This window comes from Diceros bicornis, chromosome 1 (genome assembly GCF_020826845.1).
Source record: "Diceros bicornis minor isolate mBicDic1 chromosome 1, mDicBic1.mat.cur, whole genome shotgun sequence".
Classification (NCBI taxonomy): domain Eukaryota; kingdom Metazoa; phylum Chordata; class Mammalia; order Perissodactyla; family Rhinocerotidae; genus Diceros; species Diceros bicornis.
In genome coordinates this window covers 48,289,726-48,305,398 of record NC_080740.1, presented here as the reverse complement: position 1 = coordinate 48,305,398, position 15,673 = coordinate 48,289,726, and the positions used below count along the sequence as shown (strand labels likewise).

Genomic DNA, 15,673 nt, shown 5'->3' with positions numbered 1-15,673 from the left:
ATCTTACCCCGTACACAAAAAGCAACTCAAGATGGATTAAAACCTTGAATGTAAGCCTAAAACGATAAAACTCCTAGAGGAAAACATAGGCAGTAAGCTCCTCAACATTGGTCTTGGCAGTGACCAGTGTTAAATTTTGACACCAAAAGCAAATGCAACAAAAGCAAAAATAAACAAGTGGGACTACATCAAACTAAAAAGCTTCTACTCAGCAAAGGAAACCATCAACAAAATGAAAAGGCAGCCTATGGAATGGGAGAAAATATTTGCAAACCACAGATCTGATAAGGGGTTAATATCCAAAATATACGAGGAACTCATACAACTCAATTGCAAAATAATAATAATAATAATCTAATTTTAAAAATGGGCAAAGGAGGTGAACAGACATTTCTCTGAAGAAGACATACAAATGGCCAACAGGTGCAGGTACAGGAAAAGGTGCTCAACACCACTAATCATCAGGGAAATGCAAATCAAAACCACAATGAGATACCATCTCACACCTGTTAGGATGGCTGTCATCAAAAAGACAAGAGATGACAAGTGTTGACAAGGACGTTTGTGCACTATTGATAGGGATTTAAACTGGTGCAGCCACTATGGAAAACAGTATGGAGGTTCCTCAAGAAATTGAAAATTGAACTATCATATGATCTAGCAATCCCACTTCTGGGTATACATCCAAAGGAAACAAAATCATTATCTCAAAGAGATACCTTATCTCCCACGTTCATTGTAGCATTATTGACAGTAGCCAAGCTATCGAAACAACTTAAGTGTCCATCAGTGGATGAATGGATCAAGAAAATATGACAGATATTTTTCAGCCTTTAAAAAGAAGGAAATCCTGTCATTTGTGACAACATGGATGAACCTGGAGGGCATTATGCTAAGTGAAATAAGCCAGACAGAAAATGACAAATACTGCATGGTATCACTTATGTGTAGAATCAAAAAAAAAAGTCAAACTCATAGAAACAGAAAGTGGAAGAGTGGTTGCTGGGGGCTGGTGGTAGGGAAAATAGGGAGAGGTTGGTAAAAGTACAAACTTTCAGCCGTAAGATGAATAAGGTCTGAGGATCTAATGTATAACATGGTGACTATAGTTGATGATATCGTATTATATAATAGAAATTTTCCAAGAGAGTAAAACTTAAATATTCTCACATACACAAAAAAGGAATTATGTGAGATGATGGATGTGTTAACTAACTCAGTGGGGGGAATCCTTTCTCAATTTATATGTATATCAAATCATCACATTGTACACTTTAAATATCTTACAATTTTATTTGTCAATTAAACCTCAGTAAAGCTGAAAAATAAAATAAGTCATAGCACTGAACAGAAAAAAACAAAAGAGAAATTTTGTCCTGAAGGGGAACAACAATGTGGCAGTAGCTGGAGAGGTAATATGTTATTGAGAGAGATGTTTTTTTAAGAGGGAAGTTACTAGAAAATGTACACTGAGGGAATGATTCATTGAAAACAGAGAATTGTGAAACCTTGGAAGGCAATCCAGAATACAAGTGCAAGGACAGGCCTTTGAGAAAAACCAGAGATACTTCAGCTGTTGACAAAGGACAAAAGGTTGAAAGTGAGGGCATAGACAGTTCACAGTGGAGAGATGGAGGAGTTCTTATCGTAATGTGAAGTAGTCGTCTATAAGAATGGGAGTGTGCACATACCAGGAAGTATAGTAGGATTGTCAAGAGAGTATTAGTACCCATTTGAGATTTGAGTCATGAATTACAGTGAGACCTGTCCTGGCTGTGTGTTTTTCTCCAGCACAAAGGAGGTAGAGCGAAATGAGCGCAAACGAGTAATGGGCAGTGAAATGTTGAATAACTGGCAATCCTGATGTGGTCCAGGAATCGTCAAAGGATGGAAAGTCTCAGAATGCTGGAAATAAAAATTTCATGGGTGATGCAACATCACACCAACATATATCCTAGTGAAGTTTCAGCAACAGCAAAAGAAAAAGGGGGGGGGGATGAATTTTGAGACTCATCTAGTTATCTTTCAACTATAAAAGCTGTATTATACATAATCAAACATGGAGGAACTCAGGTGGTATATCCAACAAGAGCCCTTCTTGAAAAAAATAATTCAATTCAGACAACTAAAATACAAATCAAAATAAAGGTGAACGACATTAGGGATAGGATTAGATCAAGAAGGCAGACATGGAACCCTCAAATTCTAGAAATAACAGACACTATACAATTTTTTCAAATCTGTAACTTAACTCAGTACTTTTGTATATACTTTAAAATTTCTCTAATAAGTTTTTTTTCCTAAAGGGGAAAAAAATATCTGCACCAAGACACAGCATGGTGAATTTCAGACACTAAGAGCAAAGCAAAAATTTTTAAATCTTCCAGACAGAAAAACCAGATTTTCTACAAATGAATAGTAACACTGGGTAAAAGAAAATAATGCAGCAATATTTTTAAAACATTCTAAGAGAATATTTTCTTTCTCTTTCTCTTGAACCAAAATTCTATACTCAATCCAGTGAGAAAACAAACAAAAGAAGACATTGTCGGAAATATTTACCACCCACATACCCTCTCTGAAAACCAAACTATTTACTCTAATATATTTTTTAAAAAATTGATCCAAGAGGAAGTAGTATACATGAAGCAATGGTGACCCAAGAAACCAGTAAACCTCATTTTTTGGTTGAAATAGATGCTGATGGTACTTTAAAAAATATGACAAACCAAAATTTCTAGATCACATCAACAAGGCAGGTGGCACAGGGAGAGAGCAGAAAGAAGTAAACTGATGCAAGATACTCGTTATGGCCAGAAGCTTTTGAAACAGATGCTTCTTGACATTGATAGAAAAGTACTCATTAAGAGTGTGTGTTGAAATTGTTTCATAGTTACCACTGGAAGAACAGAAAGATTATAACTTCCAAACATGAATTGGGGACGAGAGGAGGGCATAGAAAACTAATCTAAGAAATATTGAGATAAGGGTGCAATAGCATGGTAAATATAGAGCAATATAAAATAACAGGTAAGAATCCAAACATATCAGTAATCGTGAGAGAAATAAATACAGTCATGAACCGCATAAAGATGTTTCAGTCAATGACAGACTGCATATCTGTCAGTGGTCCCATAAGATTAGTATCATGGAGCCTCGGTAGTGGGTAGTAGGCTATACCATCTAGGTTTGTGTAAGTACACTCTATGACAGTCGCACAACGATGAAATCACGTAACAACACATTTCTCAGAACGTGTTCCCATAATTAAAGGACAAATGACTGTAGTTTAAATTGCTGGTTAAAAGATAAATGTACTTTTTAAAATTCTTTTCAAATCCAGCTTGGTGTTTTTTACAAGAAATGTACCAAATCAAAATGTGAGATAGATTGAAAATAAAAGGATGGAACAAGATATTCAAGGCAAATGCTGATAAAAAGAAAGCACATGCAAAATAAATATTAATAAGTTGAAGATTAAAAAATTAAAAAGTATAAGGATGAAAGGAACGATTTATTAAAAAGATTTCATTGTTATGAGCTCTCCTTTGTTCTTAACAATATAGCTTCGAAAAATACCTCCAGCCAAATTTACAAAATGTCATGAAACACAGTAAGTATGGATAAAGGAAATTTTAATAAAACAATTTTGTTCTAGTAGATTTATTTATTTATCACCAACCAAAAGAGCAGTACTACCTAAATTCCTCCTCCCATTAACTGCCCTCACTCACCACACTGCTGCTGTGATTTTACTCAAAGCCAGTCTAGGAGCTTGTCCTTTATCCCTGGCCTGTGCGGCTTTTTTCCCTACTCACCACCCCTCCCTAACACCTACCACCCTTCTGTCCCCCTGCCTTGCTCTTGTTTCATAAAAATCAGCATCCTCTTCCCCAAAGTTCTTCTTCTCCTTATCTGGTATCTAAGGGCAAGTCTATTCCTCTTGGAGGCCAAATTGCCAATTCTCCATCAAACACCACCCCTTCCCTGCAAGGGAGGAGGGGAAAAGAAAACACTTTTTAAGAAAACCCACCTGGAAGGATGAGGTAAAAGTTAAAAATAAATCAGTATTCACACATGATTAGATTTTATCCCATCATATTAGTATTTTGGTGAAGAAGTTTTAAATAAGATATAACCCATTAGAAGATTCTTTGTAAATTATAATTTTACAGTCTGCTTATTATTTGCGTTATTTGTTTTTCTAAAGATGAAAATGAATGCAGGACCAAGCCAGGAATCTGTGAAAATGGGCGTTGCGTTAACACAATTGGGAGCTATAGATGCGAGTGTAATGAAGGATTTCAGTCCAGTTCCTCAGGCACGGAATGCCTTGGTAAGTTGATATACCAGTATATTTTACTTGGTCAATAAAACATCTGTTTTATGATGTCATCACAGAAGAGCTCTACATATACATCCTTGTCTGCTAAACAAATCCCCCAATCTGAGTAATCCCCGTACTTCTTCCTAAAAGTATACATCTATTAAAATGACGTATTTGTACGTGTGTGTTGTATGCACATCTATGTGTAATGTAAGTAACCATTGTAAATAGTCTTTCCAAAATTAAGATTAATTAAGCTCTATGGAAAATGTGACTTTGGTAAAACTTACATCAGGGGATGATTTAATTCCAAAAGAAAATATTTGCGATGTGAGGTCAGCTCTGCGGTATTAATGATATTAAAGTAAATGCCACATTTCAAAAATGCAATGAAGGTTAATTTTTACTTTATGATACAGAAGAATGTTTTACAAAATATTTTCTTGGGGGAAAGTATAAATCTCAGACATTATTGCTAAAATGCATACATTATAAAACATTTTAGTTCATTATGAGCGGGTGTAAAAGTACGGAGTAGTAAAATTTAAGGCAAACCAAGAGAATTAAGAGCACTCCTCACTTGATTTGATGTAAAAACAGCATGTTTCAACTGTATCAGATTTCTCTGAGTGATGTCATTTGCTTCAACTCCTAGGAAATTGTTAGTCAAGAAAATATATTTTGTTTTTTGTCGTCTTCAATCTAGACCTTTACTAACCATCAATCTTTTTGGAAATAAAAAAGATAACCTACCTAGAAGGTGTACTTTTTTGTTCATATTATTAACAGTTTCACTAGGGTGACTCATAAAACCATATTAAAGATTTCTTTGCCTATTTACATCAGAGAAATCCCTTTATTTATACTAAGAAAAAATCTACTTAGTCCAAATGTTTGAACAGTCTTTTAGATGGAGAAAATACAAGGGATTAGATTTGAATACCTTAATATTTGAATACCTATAATCTTGAGTGTCAAGATTATAACATAGTCTAGAATTTTGCTTTTCAGAAACAAATCCTGATACTCATTTGCTTATTTAAAAGGAAATAACTTAGTTTGATTTTCCTTTTATTTGGATTCTACAGGAATGGTAATTTACTATCACTTAGTTGCTGATGGATTGAAGAAAAAAATCTATTTCTAAAGTACAGTATCACTTTTTGTCAAATTTAATCAACCATCTAATGAAAGAACACTCTATGAACTTAACCTCTAACAAAACTTTATGATCCTTAAGCTGTCTTAAGCAGTGTGACTGTTCATATAAAAGAATATTTATCTTTTAAAAAAGTATTGCTAACAAGGAAAGCATTGATTGTCCTATTTAATTTGAAGACCAAGATAATGAAGTGTCATTTCCATAACATTGATGCTCATTGTCATTTCAGACAATCGACAGGGACTCTGCTTTGCAGAGGTATTGCAGACGATGTGTCAAATGGCATCCAGCAGTCGCAATCTTGTCACCAAGTCAGAATGCTGCTGCGATGGGGGGCGAGGCTGGGGTCACCAGTGTGAGCTGTGCCCACTTCCTGGGACTGCCCAGTACAAAAAGATATGTCCTCATGGCCCAGGATACACCACTGATGGAAGAGGTGAGGAGTTGAGGAAATTCATGCATATTATCAATACAGCGAACTTCATTGATTCAGATAAATTTGAAGGAAAAGTGAAAAATTGATACAACAATAACAGTTAAAGTATTTGAATGTATATTTGTGTTTGTATATGCTTTTTGCTAATGCTTTAGAGGCTGTAGGAGATTTCATCTTCATATCAAATCTAAGAGGTAGAATTTATTATTTAACATTTTAACAGATGAGGAAACTGAAGCACAAAGCTAAGGTAACAATAAGTAATTTTCTCAACATCACACCCTTTTTAAGGGATGGACCTAGGAATGGAACATATATGTCCAACTCCAAAGGCCATGTTTGTAACCCCCAAACTATACTTGCTTTATTTAAATAAATGTCGCTTATTTGTTTGAGTGTCACAAGAACTCGTTCTGTTTGCAATGCTTTTACAAACCAACAAGTCCCATAATTGATTAGTGGTTTCCATTTTTTTGTACAACCAACTAATATACTGATGTTTTGAAAAATATCATTTTTTTTCCTTTACTATACAAATTCTGGACCCTGTGCCTGATTACTTTGTTACTGAAACCTTTCCTTCAGAGTCTAATGCAAGTGTGAATCTGAGGCCAATCCGTGGGAAACTATCACAAATTTCAAATTAGTTGCACTTCAAAGAGATAGCTTGCTAGATCTCAAAAAAACAGTGCACACTTAGATTGCAAAATGAGTAGACTCAAACAGGACTTTCAACAAAGCCTTCCTTTGTTTATCTCTTCCCATCACTTCTTTTCTTTCCCTTCCGTGTTGCCATTATGCCTGAATGAGGAAAAGGTACTCCAGAACTATTATGAATGTTAGTTGTTAGACTTTAATCTCATTTCAATTCCTTAATTTCTCTTCGTTTCTAACCAGTTTCATCCTCACATATATATTAACTTCTATTGTTTCTGTTTTGGCCCACAGATATTGATGAATGTAAGGTTATGCCAAACCTCTGCACCAATGGTCAGTGCATCAATACCATGGGCTCATTCCGATGCTTCTGCAAGGTTGGCTACACCACAGACATCAGCGGAACCTCGTGTGTAGGTAAGGCGAGGCACCTCTTCGTCCGGGGGTTTGACAACTACTGTTTCCTACAAGTCACTATCGGTAGAGTACTGTTACTGTGGGGCTTCAGAATATGCATTTTATTAAAATGATGCCATTCCTCTCAACAATGTGGTTCTTCACATCACGGTAGTTGTCCCAGGCCTTGTCCAATAATGTGGGACACATAACTGTTCAATTCCTCAAAAAGTCTGTTCAATCAGGGAAACATAATTATGAAAAATATACTTTCAACTTTTTATATTTTAATTTAAAATGCATAAATGCATATTTGTTTGTCATTCTTTTGATGAAAGAAAAGGGCTTTTGATTGTAAATGTGTGCGCTTGCATATAGTGAGAGAATGCTTTTTGCTTGTTCCTCATTACTGTTTTTTGCATAAAAACTACCAATTAAACATCACTGAAAATTTCCAGTTACAAAATACCCTCAGTACAGAAACCATCTACATTTTTCTAATTTAATTTTTTATTGTCTCACCCACACCATTCTATGATAATTGTGGGAGGAGGGTACTTGCCTTTATTAAGTCTTTCTAAAGCATTCAAGTTAGTTTCATTAAAGAAAAAAATCTTTTCTCCTTCATATTTCATCAGTTTATGTGATATTCTGTTAAAGTACCTATTTCAGTAACAAGCACACCTGGCATGAAAAGCTTAAGAAAAACCAAACTGACTCTTAGTAAGCACTCAGCTGACTTCCTTGGGCATGAAAGTAATGGAGAACAGGCTATCAGTCATGAGCTTCCAGCATTCTGTGGGCATCAATCAATATGTTTTATGGAGGAAATGGAGATTGTCTGCTATCAGAGTCCTAGCAGAAAACAGGTGGCACAGTCAAATGAGGACAGTTTAAGGAGGGTTTAACAAAGGGACTATCTATAAAGGCAAAGTGTGCAGAAACCACAAGGGATAGTGCTGTGTGCTGAGGCTGCACCACTCCTGGGCCGAAAGAGAAGAGGGAGAGGTTATTGGAACCTGGAAGGAGAAAGTTGTGCACAGAGAGTAGCCTTGAATGGACCTCTGACCCAATGACTCAGTCAGCCTGATCCCATCTTGAGGGAGGAAGTTGAGGAAATAAGGACCAGCCAGAAGACAGAGGGCAAGAAAGCCTGCTAATGGAGCCAGTACAGTTCAGCCTCCTGGGCCTGAGAGCAGGCTGGACCAGAGTGAGGACTAGATCTCAAGGGGCAGGTGCAAGATTTCCAGCACAGTCTGTGATACTGCAAGATGCCTAGGGGAGTGTCAGTTAGGAGAGTTTAAGAGAACTTCTGCCACATCCACATGTCAAAAGGAAGAACCTCTTACTTTTATGATTCTCAAATTATAAAGCAAAGTACATTAAAGAATTAAGTGGATTTTTTTGAAACCAGACAGTTGTCTAGATATTACGATATTTATCCAAGATCCGCAAAGTAAACCAGCATGTTACTTTAGTGAGAACTCTTCTGTGCATTATTTCTCTTGGCTGTTTTGCATTTTAAGTAGAAGAGGAAAAGCAAAAAAACTGAAGGGAGAATATGGTGGGAGGAGAGAGGCTGGTTGTTTCTTTTGACCAAGAATTTCATCTTCACATCAATTTTACTTAGATCTTGATGAATGTTCCCAGTCCCCGAAACCCTGCAACTTCATCTGCAAGAACACCGAGGGAAGTTACCAGTGCTCATGCCCACGGGGGTATGTCCTGCAGGAGGATGGAAAGACGTGCAAAGGTGAGTGAGGACTCTGCATTTGTGACCCTGCGTGTCTCTCTTCTTTCAGATTCTAATATTGGATAATCAGGGATTATACCACGTGCATCGCCTTCATTAAAGCACATCTTCCTCGTGACCATTTTATTACTCAGAAAATTCTACCAAAGGATGCACAGTAGGAGGCAGAGAGAATTAAAACCCAAGTGACAGTAGTTTGCTTCATATAGCAAACCACTCAAGTTTCAAAATAAAACATAGCAAAAAATTTCAGTGAAAGAAGAGATAGAAACAACTAACATAAGATTTTTTGTAATTTATCTAAGATTTCATTTCTCTAAACTATATTACACATTCACTGCAGAAAATTGAAAATGAATTGATAAATTTTAATTTTTGCTTAGGTAGTATTAAAACTAATTATTAAGCTAAATTAGATAATTAAAATAGCTTCAATACTATACTCATATATTCAATTTTATAGTAAACCTCATTGGTATTAAATTAATGGACTGAGGAAATTCCTATCTAATTAGATTTTTGAAATAGATTATTCTCAACAAAATGAGGTTTACTTCCAAGAGATACCAAAAAAAATAAAACAATAGCAAGCAGTGCTATTCTCTTGAACCTATTTAGTGAACCATTACAGGTCAGCTTCATTTTGCACATTGTTTATAAATAAGTGCAATTAAAGTGTGTGTGTGTTTTTAAGCTTTAAAATAATGAATTAGTCTTGTCTACATCTTATATTGCTTGGTAAATTTATTTAAATGTATTTTCCCATACCAAGTTCCAATCTAACCAAAATCAGATTTTGAGTTTCCTATTAGTAGAGTCCAACTATTAATACCATAAAAACTAGAATTACAGATGCTGTGTTTTTGCTTCCTCTGGTATTTACGATGGTGTTTTCATTTGGATCCTGAGAACCTGCCTCAATGTTTGTGCTAGAACCCTTCATCAACTTCCAGATTCTTTTTTATTTTTATTTAACCCTTCCTTTAATAGGAATAAGTGAGCAGTCATATACTAAACTGCACTAAATGCAAGAATTATAACCTTTGGATATTAGCTTTGAGGCAATTCATGGAAACCACTTGGATTCATCCATTCAGTTTCTCATAAGAAAACTTTGTGTTATTTATCACCTTAGCCATCCTATCATAGTAGCCCATAATATTTATGCTGTTAAGTATGTGAAAAGAAACTGGTTACCATATGCATATGGTAGTCTAAAAAGCTTCCAGCAACTATCTAGACAAAACAGTCCTGACAGAACATGCACACCTCCTGTGGCTTCATGAGAAAGGATGCTTAGCCAGATAACTCTGCTCTGATTTTCACTGGCTTCGCTTTCATTTTAGACCTCGATGAATGTCAAACCAAACAGCACAACTGCCAGTTCCTCTGTGTCAATACCCTGGGAGGTTTTACCTGTAAATGTCCACCTGGTTTCACCCAGCATCACACTGCTTGTATTGGTAAGACAAAACTACAAATGGGGAATTTTACAAACTTTTGATAGATGCATAAACATTGTACTTAAAATGGTAGAATAATGTCTCAGTACTTATATTTAGAACCAATCCCTCGTAATTAGTGGTCTAAAAATGTTGCTAATAATATAGATATTTTTTCAGAGGAACAACAGCCAGGGGAAAAAATGCCTATTTAGTCCAGACACATGCACAGTAGGCTTGTTCCAAGCAGCGCCTTCGTATTGCATTCTAAATATAACCATGTGTGTTAGATACAAAATGATTAAAGGCTCACTGTAATTTAGAACATGCTAATGAACATGCTGGGTTTTTTTATGTTAGAAGACACATATGTTAAGAGACTTTCAGTCTGTATTACCGAAAACCCTGACCTCAATTGACACAAAATATGCTCTAATTTCAAATCTCTTGAAATATACCTTTTCTTAACCACTTTTGCCTTGAATATGACAGTGAATCCTGGCACACGTTCCCCTAAGACACTGCTTTCCTACTTCACTTTTTACTTCATGTAGTGAAATCTGAATCATGTAGTAATTGGGAAGCTTGACACTCTCCTTCCTGCTTTGCTAGACAACAACGAATGCGGGTCTCAGCCTTCGCTTTGTGGAGCAAAGGGAATCTGTCAGAACACCCCTGGGAGCTTCAGCTGCGAATGCCAGAGGGGGTTCTCTCTTGATGCCACTGGCCTGAACTGTGAAGGTGAGTTCATTGCTCAAAAATCTTTACTCTCATACAGCAAACTATTTTAACTTCCAAGCCACTAAATGAGAAATTGTGATCATCTCAAAGGAAAAAAGTATTTAACAGAATAGAACCCAGCAATTGATTTTTGATCATAAATTTTCATATATAATTTTGGAGACAGAGGAATATTTTCATGTGATAAAACAAAAATTCTGTGAGTATGAATCGGCTTTATAAAGAACTGAACTTTTTACCTAATTATTGACTGAAAAAAGAATTGAACTAAAAAGAATTCTGTACCTAACATGGTTTACAGTAGAGTACGAGTATACTAGGGAAAAAAAACTGGACTTTTGTTCCATAATACCTAAATGTTAAGTGTAAGAAAAAGAACCAATTATCGTAGAGAATTGAAGAAATGTGTGGAAAGCACTGGGGAAAACTGATGGTTTATTTCCATTTCATTTGGTCTAAGACTCCTAATTCACTCTCTTTTCTACAATAAGGATTTCCTATAAAGTCTCCCCTGCAATAGGTATTTCGTATGAAGTCCAAGGGAACATTTAAGTGGGAATAAAATAAGAATCTGCCTATGGTCGATAAAACATTATATAGTTTTTCAATATTTCCATTGCAAGGGCTAGTGTATAAGACAAATGTATTAGGGTTGGTATCTTCTACAAAATACCCATGCCAGAGATTACGAGACTATATACATCCTCTTTCTATTTTTTATACTATTACCATTTATGTTTTTATTGATTTAGTCCCCCTTTAATTATTCTTAGAAATATATGATTTTGAATTCTAGAAATATAGTCAAAGTTTTGAATATACTCTTTGTAAGAATTACAGGATGTTTATATGTATCTAATTTGCAGCCAAGAAAAATTCAATTTTAGAAATTTCTATTTTAATATTTTATACTTTAAGTCATTGAGATTTGGAAGTATTCTGAGCACACAGCTGCTTGCCACGTGTGAGTTCAGCTTGTGACCATCCACATAAGATACCATTTATTAATTATTCATATAAATTTGTTACACACACATCAGACATGCCAATTTTGTTTCCCTCTTTATGGGTAGATTTCAAAGCCTCAGTTGTCATTCCAAAAGAGTATGCATGTATGAACAAAGAAATTATTCCATATGTGTAATAATACCACATCGTGTCTAAAAATAACATTGGAATACTTAAAATTTGCATCTAATTAACCATGAATGGTAATAAAAATTTTGCATACAAAACAATTATACTTTTTAGATATCTCTGTAGTGCTTGTATCTTCCCAAAAATGAAGATTACATGTCAATCATTTTTTAATCTACTGGAATATGTAATGCAAATATATTTATATTACTTACGAAATAAATCATAACCATATGCAGTTAATCCATCCAAAATGCACAACGTTTGTGGTTGCTATGGTTGATTTGCTGAAATTAAGATGTTATTTAGAGCACTGACGTGGTATGGTCTGGTGGAGAGCCTGAGAATGAGATGGTTTCTTATCTCCGAACCATTCTTTGCACCACCACTGACTAATAACCATGTGACTTGGAAAAATCACGGCCTCTCTGTGTGTCTTGATTGTTTGTTCCCTTGATAACGGGTTGTGTTTGGAGTGCATTTAAGAATAGTAGAGGAAAGGTTATGTTAAGATCTTGCCGGGATTGTTTTTGCAGATGTTGATGAATGTGATGGAAACCATAGGTGCCAACATGGCTGCCAGAACATCCTGGGAGGCTACAGATGTGGTTGCCCTCAAGGATACATCCAGCATTACCAGTGGAATCAGTGTGTTGGTGAGCACTCACTTGTTACATAGTGTCTGCTTTTCTCACCTTAAAGTATCTTTGAGTAAAATGAATAAATAATAAAGGTTAACGTTTCAAGGTAGACTTTGAATCCTAGAACTTAAAAACCAGTACTTAGGACTGGTGCATGGGGATCCATTATACTAGTCTCTATACTTGTGTATAGTTGAAAATATCCATGGGCCGGCCCCGTGGCTTAGTGGTTAAGCGCGCGCGCTCCGCTGCTGGTGGCCCAGGTTCGGATCCCGGGTGCGCACCGACGCACCGCTCCTCCGGCCATGCTGAGGCCGTGTCCCACATACAGCAACTAGAAGGATGTGCAGCTATGACAGACAACTATCTACTGGGACTTTGGGGGAAAAATAAATAAATAAAATCTTTAAAAAGAAAAAAAAAAAGAACTTGCAAACCTATATTTAAAAAAAAAAAAAGAAAAAAAGAAAATATCCATAATAAAAATGTTGTTTTAAGTACCTAAAAGGTAACTCAACTAGAGTTTTTATAATTTTAATTTTCTGCTAGATGTAATTTAAGTTTCTGAAGATAGTGTCAAGAATCATCATCTGCCTTTGCCAAGGTCAGGGGCTTTTTATCAGTAATTTAGTATCTTTAGACTTGGGGTTGAAGGATTACCCATCCATCCCCCTCATACAAATCTAAAGGAATTCAGATCAACTTAATGAAGACCGTCCATCTGTGCTCTCCAGCCACAAAGATTTAATGAAGGAGATGAAGTATTTTAAGGTAGAAAAAGTACCTAGTTACAGAAAATTCTATGGAAAACTCCAGGCAGAAGTGTTTGTAAAATAAAATTCGTAGGCACTTAGCTCTGTTCCTTGCATGGATAAGTCATGGAAATTCTCCTTTTAAGGAGAGACTGATCAAAGAGAACATTATTCTCTACTTGAATAGCCAGCTGACTGACTTAACATATGCCTAATTTCTTGGCTTCATTTGAATGCACTTCATAGACATGCCATCCAACACATTGTGACATAAGATGCTGGCATAGCTGGGCAGAAAGGGGAACAGTGGTCCTGCAGAGAAATAGCAGGGTGCTTCCTGTTTCTCTGTAGTGATTTCAATTACCCCACATGTATATCAAGTATTTTACTGTGAGAGATCCACTAAATAAATTAATCTGATTTTATCCTTTGTGGTCTTCTCAAAAGAAATTTCTAATGACAGTTTAGTGAATCGAGAAGAAAATCAAGAAAAGTTTCAAAGGAGGGAAACCAACTCAGTGAAAGTCACAACTATGCTGTGGCCTTGTGCCAGGTCAAAGACAGACGCTTTGCCACACCACGAATACACACTGGGGGTTGGGGGATGGGGTGGATGCAAAAACCATTAATGACCAAGAAGTTAATGACAGAGTTTTAAAGGATTATCAAAACGATGAGTTAGGCAGTCAATCAAAACAATTTCATAAGCTTTACTTTTTTTTTCTCTTCACAGAAAAAAAATGTTGCCAAAGTCCTTATGCCCTGATTTATTGATTCATAAACCGAAGCAAAGGATAGGCACACTCTTCAGAATACAGAGAATGGTATTTGTTTAGATAGCTATTAAAACAGTGTAAAACAATTTTATTATACTGTATTGTTTCTAAAACATGAGGCCCATCATTTTATTTAGTAAATACTGTGGACTTCTTGGTTAATTCTATGGAACTTAAGGCAAAAGAATGATCCTTTAATATTTCCCATGTGTCAGCTTAAAAAGAATTCTTGTTTTTAAAGTGATCGTAAGTAGAAATAGGAACATGTATGGAGTATCAACTCAATTTCCAAGTTTTTAAGTTTTCTAGGTTTCTGTCTGTAAATAGTGCAAAACTAGCTGCACGGGTTTTCACTAAATTTGGACTGACTTAAAGTCAGTCCAGGCCTGTTTGGTATATCCCAATTCTCCTTTGCGGGATCCTTGGAGTGGGCACTTCAGCAAGGCAGTCTCCCCAGAGCAGCTCCCCCTGGACCCCAGCCAGATGCCAGTGTGCCTTCTAATCAGGAGAGAGAGACCCTATGGACAGAGGGATCAGTGATTTCAAAGCTGAGTTCAAAACTAAAAATACAGAAGCAGATCTCCCCAACTCAAGTAATAATTTGTGAGCTTGCTCTGCTAAAATGGGCACCTCTGAGCAGCAGGCCCCTGAGTAAGTATGACACAGCAGAGATTTATTTCAAAAGTTTCTAGATTCTTCTGTGCAGGGTTGAGGAATCCAGCTGGTCTCCAGTAAAATTGCTGACTTTCTTGCCTTGAATCCACATAACACAGGTGGAATTTTAACTCAAATATATGGCACGGATAGAATTAAACAACCCATCAGGCACTAGTAAAGGCAACAAGTTAGCAAAAGAACAAGAATTATGACAAAATGCAAATTGAAAGGCCACAAATCATTTTTACCTGTCACTACGTGTATGAATATCTTCAATCATTCATATGATTGAGGGGGGATTATGGGATGAAGTATTTCAGACAGATTTATCTGGGGTCTCCTTGTAAATGGACGAAACTGTTAGAGTCAATGAATCAGATAATTTAAATAATATTAAATTGTAGGGCTGGCCCCGTGACTTGGCGGTTAAGTGCGCGCTCTCTGCTGCTGGCGGCCCGGGTTCGGATCCCGGGCGCGCACCGACGCACCGCTTCTCCGGCCATGCTGAGGCCGCGTCCCACATACAGCAACTAGAAGGATGTGCAACTGTGACATACAACTATCAACTGGAGCTTTGGGGGAAAAATAAATAAATAAATAAATTATTTAAAAAAAAATTGTAAACCTACAATATTGTCAGTACTACTGCCAATTTAAGAAAAGTGACAGTTCTTTGTAAGTGTTAATATTGAAAAAAGCTTTAATTCAAATGAACACATTAGGAACTTTCCAGCCAGTTAACACAGAACACTTATAGTGTTATGGTACATAGATTGTACATATGTAGCTAACATTT

The 15,673-nt window shown here is 36.2% G+C and overlaps 1 protein-coding gene across 1 annotated transcript in view; it reads left to right on the top strand.

The window, feature by feature from the left end:
• FBN2 (fibrillin 2) overlaps window positions 1-15,673 on the top strand; it is a 234,511-nt gene that overhangs the window by 211,128 nt on the left and 7,710 nt on the right. The window contains exons 56-62 of the mRNA XM_058539802.1: window positions 4,211-4,336; window positions 5,719-5,925; window positions 6,874-6,999; window positions 8,609-8,731; window positions 10,078-10,194; window positions 10,786-10,914; window positions 12,588-12,707. Of these exons, the coding sequence (XP_058395785.1) occupies window positions 4,211-4,336; window positions 5,719-5,925; window positions 6,874-6,999; window positions 8,609-8,731; window positions 10,078-10,194; window positions 10,786-10,914; window positions 12,588-12,707 (948 nt within the window). The remainder of the gene's footprint in view (window positions 1-4,210; window positions 4,337-5,718; window positions 5,926-6,873; window positions 7,000-8,608; window positions 8,732-10,077; window positions 10,195-10,785; window positions 10,915-12,587; window positions 12,708-15,673) is intronic.